Source organism: Epinephelus lanceolatus, chromosome 20 (genome assembly GCF_041903045.1).
Source record: "Epinephelus lanceolatus isolate andai-2023 chromosome 20, ASM4190304v1, whole genome shotgun sequence".
In the NCBI taxonomy this organism is placed as follows: Eukaryota; Metazoa; Chordata; class Actinopteri; order Perciformes; family Serranidae; genus Epinephelus; species Epinephelus lanceolatus.
This window is the reverse complement of record NC_135753.1, coordinates 39240657-39258996: the sequence shown is the minus strand read 5'-3', so window position 1 is coordinate 39258996 and position 18340 is coordinate 39240657. Positions and strand designations below refer to the sequence as shown.

General features: G+C 44.5%; 1 protein-coding gene across 5 annotated transcripts in view; it reads left to right on the top strand.

Moving 5' to 3' along the window:
• LOC117265042 (5'-AMP-activated protein kinase subunit gamma-2-like) overlaps positions 1-18340 on the top strand; it is a 77828-nt gene that overhangs the window by 40904 nt on the left and 18584 nt on the right. For all 5 annotated transcript variants that reach the window (XM_033639428.2, XM_078162868.1, XM_078162867.1 and 2 more), the window contains 2 exons: positions 1881-1929; positions 5860-5969. In XM_033639428.2, coding sequence (XP_033495319.2) covers positions 1881-1929; positions 5860-5969 — 159 coding nt within the window. The remainder of the gene's footprint in view (positions 1-1880; positions 1930-5859; positions 5970-18340) is intronic.

Genomic DNA, 18340 nt, shown 5'->3' with positions numbered 1-18340 from the left:
TGAGCCTGCTCCGCCTCAAGCCGGTCGCGGCGCACCATACGCCCGCCGCGAGCCGTTCACCACCGTGGACAGTTGGACTAATGGGATGTCGAACCAATGACATGGACCCCATGGCAAGTGAGCCTGACGAACCTGAAGACCCATCTGCAAGCCTTAAGTCCTCCGTTTGGGAACACTTTGGTTTCAGGGTAAAATACGAAGATGGAAATAAACAAGTTGACAAGACAAAAGCAGTGTGCCGACACTGCAGAACAGCGGTCGGGTATGTACTTGGAAACACGTCTAACATGCTAACGCATCTAAAGCGACAATCTGGTGCAAACTACGATATCGTCGTCGTTTAAAAAGAAAGAGCGTTTCCCTGACCATCGCGCTAAAGAAATAACCAACACCATTGGAGTTGAGTAAAATTGTTTAAGCTGCACTTCAGATATAAGCATGTTTTGTTTACTGCACTTTAACAAAGTGGGAAAGCTAAGTAAGTTCCTAGTAAAACTGAATCTGAGCAGGCTTTAAAGCTGACCAGCTGCACTATACTTTTTATTTTAATTGAGTAAAACTGTTTAAGCAGAAATGTATATTTAAAATGTGTTAAAAAACAGCAAGATTTTAATTTTCACTTTTATATTTCTATTTTCATTCAAACAATGTGAAAAAGCAGGATTTTATATATATTTGTTTCATTCAAAAATTGTGTAAAAAGAGTTAACTGCTGTGATGGTATGTTTTAATAAGGTTACCAATAAGTAAAAGATATTTAATAGTTGTCTATATTTTCATTATTGTACCGAAAAAAAACGAACCGTGACTTGTGTACCGAGGTACGTACCGAACCGAGATTTTTGTGTACCGTTACACCCCTAATGATTATAGTGACACATGTGGACGCTGATGTTTTCAGTTCAAACTGTTAGTTTTAGATTTTGAAGTTGTGAATTCGGAATTCTGGGACGAGGCTGTTTTCTGACACAGTTGAGTTAAAAAATTAAAGCAGATCAAAATATTTTATTTGTTAAATGAATAAATCCTTTATTGCATTAATTTGAAAGCACCTTACTGTCTCCTGCCTGTATGATAGTAACACAATCAGGGGAGGCTCTGCTGTGTTGCAGCGGTGGGGAGCAGCCTCTCTGCTGCACACTATCTCCGGGAAAATCTGAGACGCTGAGCGGAGTGGCGCAGAGTTTCTGAGGTGTTATTTTGGTTCAAGTTGTTTGATGCTGCAGGGTGTCGTCAATCAGCCGGTCTGGTTTGTTAACGTCACTGCTGATCGCTGCTTCGCCTCGTTAACGTTCGTCTCTGGGTGACAGCTTTGGAAGTAGTCACAACATAATTAATGTTCGGCTTGCAAATTTAATTATTTAGACACTGAATTAAAACGAGCTCAAAACTGCTTTTGTGAAGATGAATTTAAGTTAACGCTGTCGTGTCCGCGCTGTTAGCTGTGCAGGCGCTGCATCGTTGAGTTCCGCCTCTTTAGTTCTATCAACATCAAGTTATTAACAAACATTTAGATAATCAGTTATTGACTTTAGTGAATTGATGCCCAGTTGTCCATGTCTGCATCACGATGATTCAAAAAATTGATTTTTTATTTATTTTTTGGTAGGACAGTTTTTTCAGTTCTCTAGAATGTGTGAAAGCAGTTGGTGCTGTATGTCTTGTGTATGACAGATGCTGTTTAATAAAGATTATTATTATTATTATTATTATTATTAATTCCACTGTGTATTTACTTTTCTATTACATTTTCTTTTTAACTTATTTTGATGAATTTTTAATTGTTTGAGTGAGTGTAACGCTGACAGTCAGACATGTGGACGTTGTTGCTGCTCAGACTGTGATCCTCTAGTTTACTGATGGTGTGATGTTGTCGACAGGTGGAGGTTGCAGACGGCATGTCGGAGCAGCCGGACCCCGATGATGCTGGTAAGACTCTAAACTGTTGATACTGCCCTCTCATTGGTTCTCAGACAGGAAGGGACTTTGTTGGGGACTATATTCAGTGGCGGATTCATGTGTCAGCAGGACAGTGTGTGTCGGAGTCAAAATAAACTACAGTGTGTGTGTGTTCATGGTAATGAAGAATCAGCAGTTTGTTGTTTTTGCACAACAATGGAGCGCTTTGGAGAACAGAGGTTACCAGAATAACTTCCTGACACTGTGACCTCGTCTGTCTCATTGTCGTGAGCCTGATGTCCCAGGAACACCTTGAAGAGATGGTGTTTGGAAGTTACAGTTTAGGTTCTGCAAAAAACACTTCTCTGTCCATTAGTCTGCGTCATATCTCAGGAACAGAGGGGGAGACATTTGGTCAGATACTGAATTGATGTGTGAAGCATCCATGTTTTCACTGACATGGATGTAAACTGGAACTGCAACTTAACTGGTTCATGGGGGCAACCGACCGCGATAATCCTAAATCAAGGAACCTGAAGTCACTTTGTGGTGGAATTCCCCTTTAATTAAACACACACACACACACACACACACACACACACACATACACAGTCACTAAGGGCCAAAACACACCAGTGGCGAATGCTGGACGTCAAAAAATACGCCCCCATTATTTTCAATGTACAAGTCCACTCTGGTGGTGGTTAGATGTGTGTTGAGGCTCCTGGATGCTCCACCGCCGCGGCTCTCCCTTAGCATCTCTTCCTCTCTGCTCCTGTAGCAGCTCTTCTTCTCTGCTCCTGTAACAGCTCTTCTTCTCTGCTCCTGTAGCAGCTCGACTCCTCTGCTCGCCATGGATGTATGAAGAGAACTCTGTAGCTGTTGCTGTGTCTCGTGTGTGATGAAGAGTGGATGAAGAGAGACTCGTTTAGGGCGAGAAATATCTCGAGCTGAACGACCCACAGTCCATTCATTATACACACAATTGCCAAAAAGCTACTTCCTGTTGAGTCATTGCTCTGGAGATCGGCTCTTCAGGTGAGACAACAGCTTTAATTAGGGGCTGTCCACACAGGGTTGAAGCTGATGTAGAGGAGGAGGAAGTTCAGACCTGTCAGTAAGAGTAGTAAGAACTTTGTGTGGTTGACGAGCTGCAGCGTGACACGTCACATGATACGCTGTGTCCCAGCAGCGCCCGTGGCTTTTCAGCTTTTGGCTGTGTGACAGTGAACATGAAGGACAGACAGACAGACTCTGACCTTCATCAGTCTGATGATGTAGACACAGACTGAGGTATAATCCTGCAGCTACAGGACCCAGGACCTAAATCCAGAGCGCAAGGGATTATGGGTACTGAGACTGGTACTGTGACCTGTTACATCACTGATCAGCATCTTTGATGAGTCACAGCTGTTCCACGTGTCGTCTCCAAAAGCCCTCTTCCTCCTCTTCCCATGCTTTGCAGCATGAGTGTCACGGGCAGATGTTGAGCAGCCAGCTGTGTGTGTTGTCATGGCAACAGACAGCTTAGAGACAAGCTCAGTTGAGTGGGATGTTGAAGTCACCGTGGCAACTGACCCGCAGAGATTAGACAATCACTGTTTGCTCTCCCTTTCTCTGCCTGACTCGGCGGTTTACAGGTCTAACCACACAGGAAGTGATGTCACTGTGTCTCATGGTTCGGGGCGGTTTGGAGGACTTGGTCCCAGTTTCTCTGAGTGGGTTCACAAAGATGTTCATATTGTAGTTCCAGTCAGTCAGTCAGACGCCTTCCTGTCCGTTAGCTGATTGGTTGGTTGGTTAATATCTTGTTGATCTCTCATAAGGCCACCACGTGTTTGGAATAAACCAAAAAATGACACCAGGAAATAAATGAACATCTCATGTGTAAAAGCAGGAAGAAGCAAAGTGCTTGTTTCCATCCATCAGTCAGTCTCATAGACCAGCTCTGCGCACACAACCGAACCACTGTGTTCATGCTCGTCATTTATGATCGACGACACTGTCAGCGTGCTTCGTATTCCCCTTCCTCATCTCTGTACCTCCCAGAGATGATCTTTTTATACATCTTTTCAAACTGTCTGATATTTTCTTGTTCGTTCCCCACTCAGCACGGCAGGTAAAATGAGTTCACCTGGTGGAGGTGAGCTGTTTGTCTGCAGCTTTGCAGCTCCCAATGAGAGGCTTTCTGTCAGAGACACCTTTCTGTCAGAGACACCTTTCTGGAAGAAATCTTTTCATTTTAACCAAAACCATCATCTTTTTTATAAAACTTCAGGACCATCTGTCTCAAAGTCCTGAAGACAAACTTGTGTCTTAAAGTCCTGAAGACAAACTTGTGTCTTAAAGTCCTGAAGACAAACTTGTGTCTTAAAGACCTGAAGACAAACTTGTGTCTTAAAGTCCTGAAGGCAAACTTGTGTCTTAAAGTCCCGAAGACAAACTTGTGTCTTAAAGTCCCGAAGGCAAACTTGTGTCTTAAAGTTCTGGAGACAAACTTGTGTCTTAAAGTCCTGAAGGCAAACTTGTGTCTTAAAGTCCTGGAGACAAACTTGTGTCTTAAAGTCCTGAAGGCAAACTTGTGTCTTAAAGTTCTGGAGACAAACTTGTGTCTTAAAGTCCTGAAGACAAACTTGTGTCTTAAAGTCCTGAAGGCAAACTTGTGTCTTAAAGTCCTGGAGACAAACTTGTGTCTTAAAGTCCTGAAGACAAACTTGTGTCTTAAAGTCCTGAAGGCAAACTTGTGTCTTAAAGTCCCGGAGACAAACTTGTGTCTTAAAGTCCTGAAGGCACACTTGTGTCTTAAAGTCCCAGAGACAAACTTGTGTCTTAAAGTCCTGAAGACAAACTTGTGTCTCAAAGTCCTGAAGGCAAACTTGTGTCTTAAAGTCCTGAAGACAAACTTGTGTCTTAAAGTCCTGAAGACAAACTTGCGTCTTAACATCCTGGAGACAAACTTGTGTCTTAAAGTCCCGAAGACAAACTTGTGTCTCAAAGTCCCGAAGGCAAACTTGTGTCTTAAAGTCCCGGAGACAAACTTGTGTCTTAAAGTCCCGAAGACAAACTTGTGTCTTATAGTCCTGGAGACAAACTTGTGTCTTAAAGTCCCGAAGACAAACTTGTGTCTCAAAGTCCCGAAGGCAAACTTGTGTCTTAAAGTCCTGGAGACAAACTTGTGTCTTAAAGTCCCGGAGACAAACTTGTGTCTTATAGTCCTGGAGACAAACTTGTGTCTTAAAGTCCCGAAGACAAACTTGTGTCTCAAAGTCCCGAAGGCAAACTTGTGTCTTAAAGTCCTGGAGACAAACTTGTGTCTTAAAGTCCTGGAGACAAACTTGTGTCTTAAAGTCCTGGAGACAAACTTGTGTCTTAAAGTCCTGAAGACAAACTTGTGTCTTAAAGTCCCGGAGACAAACTTGTGTCTTATAGTCCTGGAGACAAACTTGTGTCTTAAAGTCCTGAAGACAAACTTGTGTCTTATAGTCCTGAAGGCAAACTTGTGTCTTAAAGTCCTGGAGACAAACTTGTGTCTCAGAGTTCTGAAGACAAACTTGTGTCTCAGAGTTCTGAAGACAAACTTGTGTCTTATAGTCCTGAAGACAAACTTGTATCTTAAAGTCCTGGAGACAAACTTGTGTCTTAAAGTCCTGAGACAAATTTGTGTCTTAAAGTCCTGAAGACAAACTTGTGTCTTAAAGACAAACGTCTCCAAACAGCCATAAAACAACAGGATCATTTAAAACAAGTCTCAAACTCAGCTCAGTAACAACTGTCAGGGTTCACAGACACAACTGTTGTTTTATTCTAGTCACCCATTATTAGCTTTAGCATGTTTACATTACATAAAGTGGTGAACATGACACAGTAACATAAAGCACAGACTGAACTGTCTGCAGCTGAAAATGAGCAGTGATGGTGATGATGATGATGATTATTACATGTTTCCTGTTTCCTGTGCAGCGTCAGCCGAGTCAGAGAGAGACATCTACATGCGCTTCATGAAGTGTCACAAGTGTTATGACATCATCCCCACCAGCTCCAAACTGGTGGTGTTTGACACCACACTGCAGGTGAGACACTGTTGGGACGTCCACTCATTTCTTCCTCTGACATGTTAACAAGACACCCTGAGTCTGAATTATACTGTTTCTATCTCTGTTACAATAAACTTTATTAAAGGAAACAACAAGCACATCAGTAATGGAGCTCCAAATTTCTGAACAACATTTCTGTTGCATAAGAACTTCACGGGGCGGCAATGATTGTTCCAGGTATGAGGTAAACCCTCAGGTGTTACCATGGAAACAGAGTTATGCAGTCCTTCCAGGATCCCGCCGCAAAAAACCCTTGAAATTGCTGCCAATTTTGTCAAAAAATGCGATAAAAATTGCTGCATTTTTATGTGATTTTGTTGCGGGACATTGCAACTAATGACAAAAATTGCAAGTCAGGAGAAAAAAAAATGTGATTTTTTTTTTTTAAACTACTGGCTCCAAAAAATAAGTCATGTAATCACTCATTCTGAATATTACAAAGACAGCTGCACATATTTCAGTTCTCTTATTTAGTTTTATTTAATTATTTTCAAAATATGGACTCTAATAATGTTGCAAAAAAACTCTGAGTGAATATCGTAGCTGTCAAACCAGACAAGGTGACTGTAAAACAACGTGTCAGCTACATCTTCTGTTAACATAACATTTTAATAAATTCAGCACATATTGTCTTTTAAACAAAGTGCAAATTCTTACGTCAATACAGAGCGTTTCTCCATACTGCAATGCCATTAGCGCAATTTGGTGAAGACGTCTGATGACGTTTCAAAAAAATCACTGGACTTTTGAAAAATTGTAAGCCCCTGCAAATATTGTGGACTTTCATTGAATTTGCATTAATTATTGTGTTTGCACAATCGCGATTTTTCTGGAGGGACTGGTTATGGCTTGTGAAAAAATTTAGATTTTGACTGTAAAAAGCACAAAAAGTAATGAATATTTTTACTTTCTTTTTCTTTGGTAAGTGACCGCGGTATGAGCAGGATGATGCCCTTCAGTGTGTCCATTATCACATTTTAATGGTCGACGTAGAGGCGTGACCCGTCTGGTGTAGAGGAGGCTGTTTAAAAGTGAGAAGGACACCTTGAAGGGCATTATCCTCTCCATATCCATTGAGTCTGGCGATGTTTGAACAAACTAAAGGCCATTGTGCTGTAGTGTAAAAGTTTGTGCCAACAGATCAAACAGTAAGGTTAAGATGTATGAATTGATTAAGAAACTCATATAATCATGTTTTTATGTATAAGGCATTATAAAGCTCTTTGATCTACATTTAAATATGATAAAACATTGTTGTATGTGTCAAAGTACTCATAGCACCATAGCACCAGACTATGTAATCATGTTGTATGCACCTACTGAAAGAACACACTGTGTTTTGTTAAACGATGAAACACATACTGAAATGCTGTAATACATACACACATTCACAGATTGCACTCTAAAGGTTCACCTTGCATAAGACTGAGAGCACTGAGGACTGTATAGAAAGTCCCTAAAATACACATGTTTTTTTAAAAATAGAGTGAAAGCGAAACCAGACCTAAGGGAAGAAAACTTGGGAAATTCCAGGCTGCATTACACCATTAAAAATGGGCCCAATCAGAATTGGACACAAAGAAAGGTTTTCCACCAATAGAATTGGTCGTAAGAGGGAAAGATTAGCAAAAAGAGGTGGAGACTCATTTGAATCTCCACCAGCATATAAGCCAGGGTTCTGAGAGCAAGTTTTCAGTCACACTCCGGAGTCTGACTCGCTAAGTTGTATGTGTTAAAGCCTGTTGACACATTAAACTTGATTGCATCGGACTTTGCCTGTTTCCAGTGTTTCTTTAAGTATTTGCCAGCTGAGCCTGAGGTACCAAATCGACATCTGAGGACACCTGATAAGAGACAAGAGGTTCAAGGTCGGGAGCCTACAGGCCCACTTCCAGGCACCGATTTTTGACACTTCAAGTGGCGATTTGCCAGCCAGGAGAGAAGGACGTGTCGGGGCCGGAGACCAGGAGCACTGGGCTGTACGCCAGACACACAGGTGGCCACCAAACAAAGGTAAGCAGAGTCTTTTTCTGCCTAAACCGGGTGTGTCTGGGGTGCAGTGCTGGAGCCGCCCAGGTCGAAGGTATTTGGCATTGTTCCTCCTCTAAAGAACCTAGTTATAACGATTTAATTAATTGAATTGCTAAAAGTGTCACTGAATTGGTTGAATTATTAAGAACATTACTGAGTCACAACTAACATCACTGGGAGACGGCTAAGTTTGATGCAATATATGTGATCTTGGTGCGGGAAGAGTGCATGTGTGTGTGAATGTGAGAGGAAACAAAAGTAGAAAAGATAGTTAAAATATTTAAAGTATTGAGAAAATAAGAAGTAAAACCGGTAAAAGAGTAAAGAGATGTAAAAGCATATCCGTGGTTATCGCTATTGACTTGACCAACGTACCCTTTAAATCTGTAAAGGCAGGGGCGTTGAGCCAACCAATAGGCTGCTCGGACGGAATGCAAAAATAAGAGAGTCAGAGGTACTCAAAAGCGAACCCGTGGATACCGCTAGCGACTTGCCACGTACACCTTTAAGCCTGTAGGGGCAGGTGTGTGTGAGTCAACCGCTGGGACTGCTTAGACGGGGAGCTTAGAAAATAGAGATTAAGGAAAGGCCTAAAGAAAAAAGCTTCTGTGGATACCGCTGTTTTGAGGAAAGTGACCTCCCGGCCAAGAAGGAGGGGAGTCACCGTAGACAGAACAGGTCTGACACGGGCAGAACGCTTAAAAAGTTGCAACCAAAGAGATAAAGGAAAAGGAAAAAAAAAAAAAAAAAAAAGACAAAAAGAAACAAGTCAAAACAATTAACAGATCGATCAAAAGTGTAAAAACTGTAAAAATCTAACTGTAAGCTATAAAGTTGCTGTACATATATTTAGCAGTAAGTTAGAGTAAACACAATAAAACCTATTCAAGGTAATGCATGAAGCATTGTATAAAGTGTTGTAAATACAGTAGAGTGTTAAATAAATGTAGCGGAAAAAAAAAAAGGAAAAAAGACTGGCAAATCATTGGGAGACTGACTGAACAGAGAGCACAAAAGGAGGGGATGAGAAATACAGCCAGGATAGAGTAAGGAACGTAGCCAACAAAAAAGGGCTTACGCAAATAGAGTTTTGTTAAAATTGACATTTTGATTCTGACCTCTATTGGGCTAAAAAGCCATCACAAAGGAAAATAGACATTTTGGGTATATGTGTGTTTGTTTTATGTGATTTGTTTCATCAAAGCTTTGTTACATGAGGTAGTTATTAACAGTGTCTCAGTGAAACAAAATCAAATAAGGGTAACCTAATGGTGCCAACAAAAGTCCACGTGTTTCACTGATTGGACCAGTTGCTCGGGTGAATTCCATACAAACTGGTCGGCTGTTAAGGGGAGATTAGGAAAAAGATATTTGTTATTGTGAGAAAAACAAAAATAAGTGACAAGTATAGTTTAAAAAAGAAAATTGTACATTATAGATGATAAAGAGTCTTAGTTTATGACAAAATAAAGTAAATAGAGAAAAGAGAGGTTGAAATCAAGCTGTTGAAAGCTGGATGGAGTAGAGCCAACAGAAAAGAAATTAAACTGATAAATCAACCTGTTGCAGTAGGGAGGTGAGCTCTGAAGGACAGAACAGTAAGCAGCTAAAAATAGATGGATGGGGGAGAAATTATTGAAGACGAGATTTGGGGAGAAGAACACTGTTTAAACGAGGGCCCGATAGAATATAGGGGAATACGAACACATTTTTGGATAGAGAGATCATACTACGACAGCGAGGGGGTCGAGCACTGGCAAGACGAGCAAGAAATTAAGCAGAAGCTTTGGCAAATCACTAAATTTGTAAATTTGAAAAGAGTAAAAGAACTGTTTCCAGGTGCCCCGTGGGAAGCGATTTTGCGCAAATTGTGGAATCCTTTTTCATTACACACACTATTGCAATACTTGTGTGAAAATTATGAAGGTGCACCAGTAGCCTCATTGCCTCTGCAACAGATAAGAATACAGAGTAGAACTGGAGAGATATATCATCCACGGCTGCAGATTACTGTAGTACCCAGAAAAGTTGAGTGGGAGACAGGAAAATTTGGGTGCATAGTACAAGTTCCACAGGGGGACGGGTCGAATAAATTAGAATATAACCCAGTTGGGGGAACACGATACAAACCTGCTATAACAGTAGGCAAGATAGTGGTACTGATACGCACTACAGAAACAGACGAACAACCAGAGATCTCCAGAAACAGTGAAGCCAAACAAGGCTTCATGGGAGCCAGACAGGATAAAATGGAGAAAGGGGCTTTAACCCCCATAGAGGTAGTAATAAGGCAACATCCAACTCGAGCTAAAAGAATCCGACGGTGTGTAGCCAAATGGCACAAAAGAACATCAGGTAGGCATCGTTGGCCTATGGAGGGTACCTTCAACCTGGCATGCTGTGATGAGGTGGAGTCAGAATTAAGACACGTTGAGGCTCGCGACATTAAGGCAAGTTACACACAAAAAAACAAACGTGCAAAGGAGAGAGAGGTTTTGGGATGGTTCAAACAAACAGGGTCAAGAATGATGGTGCAATTGGAAGAAAAAGACAAAGAGCAGACGAAAGAACAGGTGACGCCCACAACCCCTACAATGCCTACAGCCCCGCCCCTACCCACACCACCACCACCCCCATACCCACAAGAGCCGACGCAACCAACAATAGGACAGTATGCATTGTTAGAAACCACAGAACTGGGAGGTCAAATGGAAGGGACTTTTACAGTAACTTTAACCAAGAATGCTGAGAAAGAACCCAAACGGAGAAAACCATTAGCTCCGAGAAAACGGCTATCAATGGAGAAAGCTCTCCTCTCAGATACAGAAAGTACTGATGGGTCAATAGCTGATGAGGACGAAGAGGCTGGGATCCCAGAGACAGATCTGCGCCGACAAGCACCTCACAACAGGAGAAACAGTGATGGCGCCTGGACTACAGATATGGAGCTGACAGGACTTGTCAGCCAAGGGGAGGCTCCTCCCAGTGAAGAACAAGTCCCACCCATGAGACGACATGAAGAGCAGAGACGCAGACAACCAAAGGTGAGAGACACCAAGCCCCACCACTCAAGCTGCTATGATCTCCCTACTGGGGAGATTAGACACCCACAAAAAGCAAAGCAGGAGCGGATGCTGAGACACCAGAGCACCCCAGAAATAGAAATATTAATGGAACAAGAGGTGGCACGCCTCGAAGAGGAGTGGCGCAGGCGACAGGCTGCCTTTAGCCCACCACCTGACCTAAATAACGGGGTGAGTACCATGCAGGCCAACAGGAGCAGCCAGAGTCCCAATGTGGAGAGTGGCTATGGGGATATGGTTCAACAAATGCAAGGATTAATTGACAAAACTAACGAAAAACTGGACCACATGTCCAAAGAAATAGAGGCCTTAGAGGAAGGAATTAGACAACCCCAAGGCCCCAGGCAAGGACACAAAGAACCTAGCACCAAATCCACTAAAGAGCATGTCACTATACGACTTCAGGGCACTCTGGAAACTGACAAGGCACGAACAGAGGACATACAGGATACAGACAACGAGTTGACGTCATACAACGGCGCAGCACACAGCAGCGGTCTGAGTCCAGCAGGTATGACACTAAGAAATGGGAGAGTCCTAAAAGTACTCAAAATGGCGAAAGAAGAGAGTGAGGATGGCGAGGAATCCCACATGTGCCCTATTATAACAAAAACCAGTGGAAGATTGCAGTACGAACCTTGGCCATTCATGGACATGATAGGCCTGGCAGAACGTCTACCAACACTCACAGATGGCGCTGATAAGTGGATACTAGCCCTAGAAGAGACCACAGCTGGCATACGGTTGGCGATAGGAGACATCAAAGCCATCCTCATGTATGTGGCAGGAAAGCAGACCACCAAGGAGATATTTACAGACGCTGGACTGAATGCAGCAGTTGGGACCAATATTAATGACGGAGCGGAATTTGGGCGCCATCGCGCTCGTGTGTGGGAACAGCTAAGAAAACATTACCCAGCAAAAAGAGACCCATCCAAACTAGAAGGAGAAACCATGGGGGAGGATGAGTGTCCCTCAAAATTCCTGCACAATTTCCAGAAAAGATGGAAGGAAGAAACGGGAGAGGCATGGAACGCAAACAAAACCACCCAGAGCCTCTTTAAGATGATGGTAAAAAAGGCCATGCCTGAGGAGGTACAGCGACGCCTAGAGGGTGTGGTAGGATTGATGAAGATGGAATGGCCACTGTTTACAGAGCACATCGTTCATCATGTAGAACTCTATAAGAAGGACAAAAAGAAAAAGGAGGAAGATGATAAACAATTGGCCAGCAAGCTGACTCAGCTACAGCTGGGTGAGTTGAGCAAACAGGTGAAAAAAGAGAAAGAGAAAGCCAAGGTTCAAGCCCCCATGGTAATGGCCACCCAAGCAGTTCCACAGGGCGGCCAACCCCAAGTTCCTCCACAGCCAGCCCTTGCTGATTCCAACGCAGCAAGCAAAGACACTGCAGTCAATGCCACACATCACCATCATTATTATCAGTCACAAACACCAAGAGGTGGTGGCGGCCAACGACCCCCCAGAGGGAGGGGCCGAGGAGGAAACCGGGGATGGAGAGGAGGCAGAAATTACACACCAAGCAACCAGCAGGGCTATCAGGAGCAGTTCAATCAACAACCAGGAACCAATCAGGCTCCACCTGATAACCTCTGTTGGGGGTGTGGACAGCCAGGTCACATACGAGCTCAGTGCCCTAGCAATCCTTGGGAAGGTCCAGCACAGAATTGGCCCTGTACAGAACAGCCACGCCCCTGGTAGGGGTGCCCAGAGGAGCCTGAGGGGGAAACAATGTTACCAGCTATATCACTCCAGTCACATGACGAACCCATCATACCTGTTGTCATCCAGGACCGAGAGTATCCTTTCATGGTAGACACAGGAGCCACATATTCATGCATTGGAAAAGAAGGCTCAAGGCTCCCCCTCTCTACATCATCAATAAAAACAATAGGCTTCTCTGGGAAATCACAAGTCATACCATTGACTGAGCCCGTTCCAATGCTCATTGCAGGAAGAGTCATTTGTGCTCCTTTGCTATATTCAGCCTACACCCCAGTAAATTTGTTAGGAAGAGACATTTTATGTCCCTTGAAGGCTAAAATCATGTGTACCCAAGATGGGTTGTATTTGGATTTCCCTGATGATCCCCCACAAGGCATGATGTCCCAGCTTCCCCAAACCACACCAGACAAACAGCAGGCTCTGGTTTATTGGCTTCAGTTGACACCTGAGGAGTCACATCTTCAACAGAAATGGGCTGAATGGGGGGCGTGGATTCGCATGCACTACGACACAGCACACACCCCCACTCTCCCACTGCATTGCACACTCATGTATGACAAAGATCAGACTCATGTAGATTACCAAGAATGCTGGGATGCAATAGTTAACAAAAAACCATGTTTGATCACAAGTGAAGACATATTTCTGGGAGCAGAGGGTGTAGCAGCTGCAGTTCGCCTTCCAGATGAATTATCAGGGTGGTTTCAGGTACCTAACTCCACGCCACATGTCACATTGTTGGTGGCAGAACATTATGAGTCTCATCATCTTGGTCCCATGGTCAAGCGTGCCATGCAGGTGCAAGAGTGGATACCTACACAAAGCAAATACATCCATATTTCTAAAGACAAACAGTTCATTAGAATCTCACTTAAAGTAGGTGATGAGGCACTAGCAGACAAGGTGGTGGTAGATGTAGCCACATCCACCCAAATGGCAATTGCAACAGAACATGAGGAGATGTTAAATCAAGTCCCATCACAACTGTGGACAGCTCACAAAACAGACGTGGGTTTAATTAAATCAGCTCAGCCAGTTCACATTAAGCTAAAACCACACGTTAACTTACCATATCAAAACCAGTATCCTCTCAAGCAACATGCCATTGATGGTATCAGACCTACAATTAAGGGGTTGGTAGAGGCAGGAGTATTGGTTGAGACTAGAAGCCCCTGTAACACACCTATCTTCCCCATAAGAAAGCCAAATTCAACAGACTACCGTTTGGTCCACGACTTACGAGCTGTAAACGCAGTAATAGACGGGGAAATACCACACGTTCCAGACCCACATACGTTGCTCTCAAATATTCCACCAGACACCCAGTGGTACACAGTCATTGATCTGTGTTCAGCTTTTTTCAGTGTACCACTACACCCAGATTCTCAGTATTTGTTTGCCTTCACGTATGAAGGTCGGCAATTTACATATAAGCGCCTCCCGCAGGGCCTATCCGAGTCACCTTCGCTCTTCAACCGTGCGCTGACACAGGACTTGACAAGTTTGAATGTGCCAAGCACTGTGTTACAGTATGTGGATGATTTGCTTATCTGTAGTGCAACCAAAGAACAGTGTGAGAAAGACTCCATTGCTGTGCTTACAGCCTTGGCAGAAGGAGGACATAAAGTCAGTAAAAACAAACTGCAATTCTGCCAGCAGTCAGTAGAGTATTTGGGGAGACAATTGTGTGGAGATAAAAGGTTTATTGCACCCTCGCAATTGGAAGCAGTAATCAAGGCCCCTCAACCGCAAACGGTTGGTCAGATGCTGTCTTTTCTGGGTATGACAGGTTACAGCAGACCTTGGATTTGTGACTATGCCATAAAAACTGCTCCCCTCAGGGCTCTGATTAGGGCAGCAGGACAAACAAACAACGCAGCACAGTTGCAGTGGACAGATGAGGCGGAGGGAACGTTCCAAGCCTTAAAGAATGACATGCAATCTGCCCCTGCGTTGGGGACTCCTAATTATGCTAAACCTTTTCACCTTTATGTTGCAGAGAAATCTGGTTTTGCATGTGCTGTCCTGATGCAAGACACACCTACAGGTAAACAACCACTAGCTTATTACAGCACCAAACTTGATAACATAGAGGCTGGTTTGCCACCCTGCTACCAGGGATTGGCGGCAGCTGCCTTTGCCTTTCAGAAAGCATCATCGCTGACCATGGGACATCCTGTGACACTGTACACTTCTCATCAAATCCATGCGTTGCTAACAAGTCCACGTTTCGTTCTGACGCAAGCCAGGCGTACGGGCTATGAAGTTGTTTTGTCAGCCCCTGAACTTAACATACAGCGTTGCACCATCGTTAATCCCGCCACAAAGCTGATGTTGCCAACAGAAGGTGCACCACATAATTGCATTCATGAGACAGACAATTTCATGCGCGCCAGGGAAGACTTACATAACCAACCAATTCCTGCAGATCTCACACTGTTTGTTGACGGTTCTTGTTTTCGAGATGGCACTGGCAGCCACGCAGGATATGGTATTGTTCAGCTCAATAACACTGATCAAAGTTTTGTCACACTGCAAGCCTGTAGCCTTGCTCAACCTTGCTCGGCCCAACTCGCAGAAATAAAAGCCTTAACAGCGGCATGTCAATTGGCAAAGGGGAAATCATTGAATGTTTACACGGACTCAGCATATGCCTATGGCGTGTGCCATGTTCATGCTAACATCTGGAAACAAAGAGGGTTTCGTAGAGCGGACGGCACTCCTGTAACCCATGGAGCTGCCATTCTTGACCTTTTAGAAGCCATGTTACTTCCCAAAGCTCTAGCTGTAATTAAATGTCCAGCACACCAAAAAACTGATACATTGATAGCAAAAGGTAATAATCTGGCAGATGAGGCAGCTAAACAGGCAGCAATAGGTGCAGTAATGGCACCTATACTTACCATACAAGATTGTGAATCCCTCACTTCCTTGCCCTCGCTTAAAGCCGCTCAGGATAGAGTGGAGGAGGCTGAACAACGTTTATGGATAAAAAGGGGTGCTGTAAAAAACATGAGACCAGGGCCATTGCACGGAGTTTGGCTAGATGCCCATGGCCGCTTTGTACTACCAACCTTATTATTGAGACATGCCATAATTTGGGCGCATGGTAGTGACCATTGCGCAAGGGGGGAGATACTAAGGAAACTACAAGCAGTATGGTGGTCACCATTTATGGCAGCTACAGTGGATAGGGTACTAAATGAATGTGACATCTGTGCACAACACAACATCAGGAAAGTTTTTTCAGCTCCATTGGCACACATACCACCCCCAGACGGTCCCTTTAGACACATCATGTTAGACTACATAGACATGGGACCACAGTCAAGAGCTAGGGGAATGAGATACGTTTTGGTGGTCATATGTAGATTCAGTAGATGGGTGGAGGCAAAAGCTACAGCAAAATCAGACCACAGAACAGTAGCAAAATTTTTGTGTCAAGAAGTATTCCCAAGATTTGGAATGCCAGATACCATATCATCAGACAACGGTAGCCATTTTGTGTCTAACGTCATACAGGAGACACTGAAACAATTAGGGATCAAACAAAAATTTGGCTGCGTATACCATCCCCAATCACAGGGAGCTGTAGAAAGGGCGAATGGTATTTTGAAAACCAAAATAGCTAAAATAGTAGCAGACAGTGGAAATAAGCTTAACTGGGTGGATGCTTTACCGCTTGCACTAATGTCTATGCGTTCACAAGCCAGCCGAGTCACGCATCTAACACCGCATGAAATGCTTACGGGCCGGCCCATGCCGCTACCATACTTAAGAGGTCCCCATGAGGGACCGTCCCTGGAACAACTACAAGGCGAAATGTTTGAATACTTACGAAGTCTAACTCGTATCCACAGGGCTGTGTTCCAGCAGGTGAAGGGTGCCACTGAGAACAGAGGGGTCGACATCCCAAGAGACCTCCAAAGAATACGTCCAGGAGAGCTGGTGTACGTCAAGGTGTTCAAAAGAAAGTGGGACCAGCCACGAAGGGAAGGTCCATACAAGGTGATACTTGCCACACCAACTGCCTTGAAAGTTGAAGGTAAGGACGTTTGGTTCCACCTTAACCACTGCTGCAGAGCTAACCCACAAGTCCCAGAGAGACCACCCATACCCCGGCCCAGACGCAGGCAGAGAGCAGTTCCCCCAGATCCACAAGGGGACGGCGAGGCCGCCCCAAGGGCAGAGAGAGATCAACCAGAAGGGGATGGCGACGCCTCCCCACAGGAACAGGGGACAAGAAGGTCAGCACGCGTTGCACAGAGACGCAGGGCAGAGGCAACCCAGGGCGATGGCAGCAGTTCAACCCAGAGTGAGAGCAGCGGGTCGCTACCAGAGAGGGTATCAACAGTGGCAGGGAGCTCATCAGAGAGGAGCTCCTCAGCCTCCAGGACTGGCAGCCAATCTCAATCTCATGAGTCATCATCTGCTAGAGATAGGGAAGATCATGAGAGGACAAGTGCAGAGAGAGAGGTGGCTGCAGAGGCAGAAGGACAGGAGAGAGAGGGAACAGAGACGGAGGGAGAAGAAGGAGAAGAGAGCTCAGCATCAGACTCAAGCACAGGCCCAGCGTCAGGCTCAGGCACAGGCCCAGCACCAGGCTCAGACACAGGCCCAGCACCAGACACAGGCACAGGTTCAGACTCAGGCTCAGACTCAGACTCGAGGGACACAGACACAAGAGAATCAGACCCTGAAGAAGGAACAGCCCCCCGGCAAGCAGGAGGGTCTGAAAATCAGGCCAGGAGGAGCTAGGGTGGGAGTGATAGGCGCAGTGCTACTAACCCTCTTACTTATTCTGAAAGTGAGGCAGAGTGCAGGAGCAGAACTGGGCAATCGACATCAGATGCAGACAAGTGACTGCTTAGTGGCATTAGGAACTATGGCTGCAAAACAGGGACAGATACCACACAGGGAAATGGTACAACTAACCTACTATAAATCACATGCTTATGATGACATCTTGGTGGAGGGTCCAGGAAACATCAGGTTGCATGGTCAGTCCATAAGTCCACACTGTACTGCAGAGGGAATGATGGCGGCAAGAGTTTGGTGTAACATGAGAGGTTGTACCAATATAGAAACAGGGCTTACCTTATCTGTGAAAGTGGCCCGTAAATGGCTAAGATTGAACTCAAGGTCCCAAAGAAAGCCAAGAGACGTGGTGATGCAAAAGGTTGAGATAATCAGAACAACTACTTGGAAGTCTAACATGTTCTACCAGTGGTTAGAATACTCCGCAAAACAGGTAACTAACATCACGTGCGTAGCATGCCATAGAAGGAGGGGCATACCCACAGTTAAGCCTCTCCCAAACATAGATAAGTGCTGGGAGCATAGTACATGTTTTGCTGCATGTGTCATGTGGATGGCGGCAGGGCAAGACAGGTGGGCCAACACAACTGCTATTTGTCCGGAAAATCTTAAAAATGCCTCTGACAAATTCCAGCAAGAGTTTCACGTGCCCCCAGTAGTACATTTGGCACC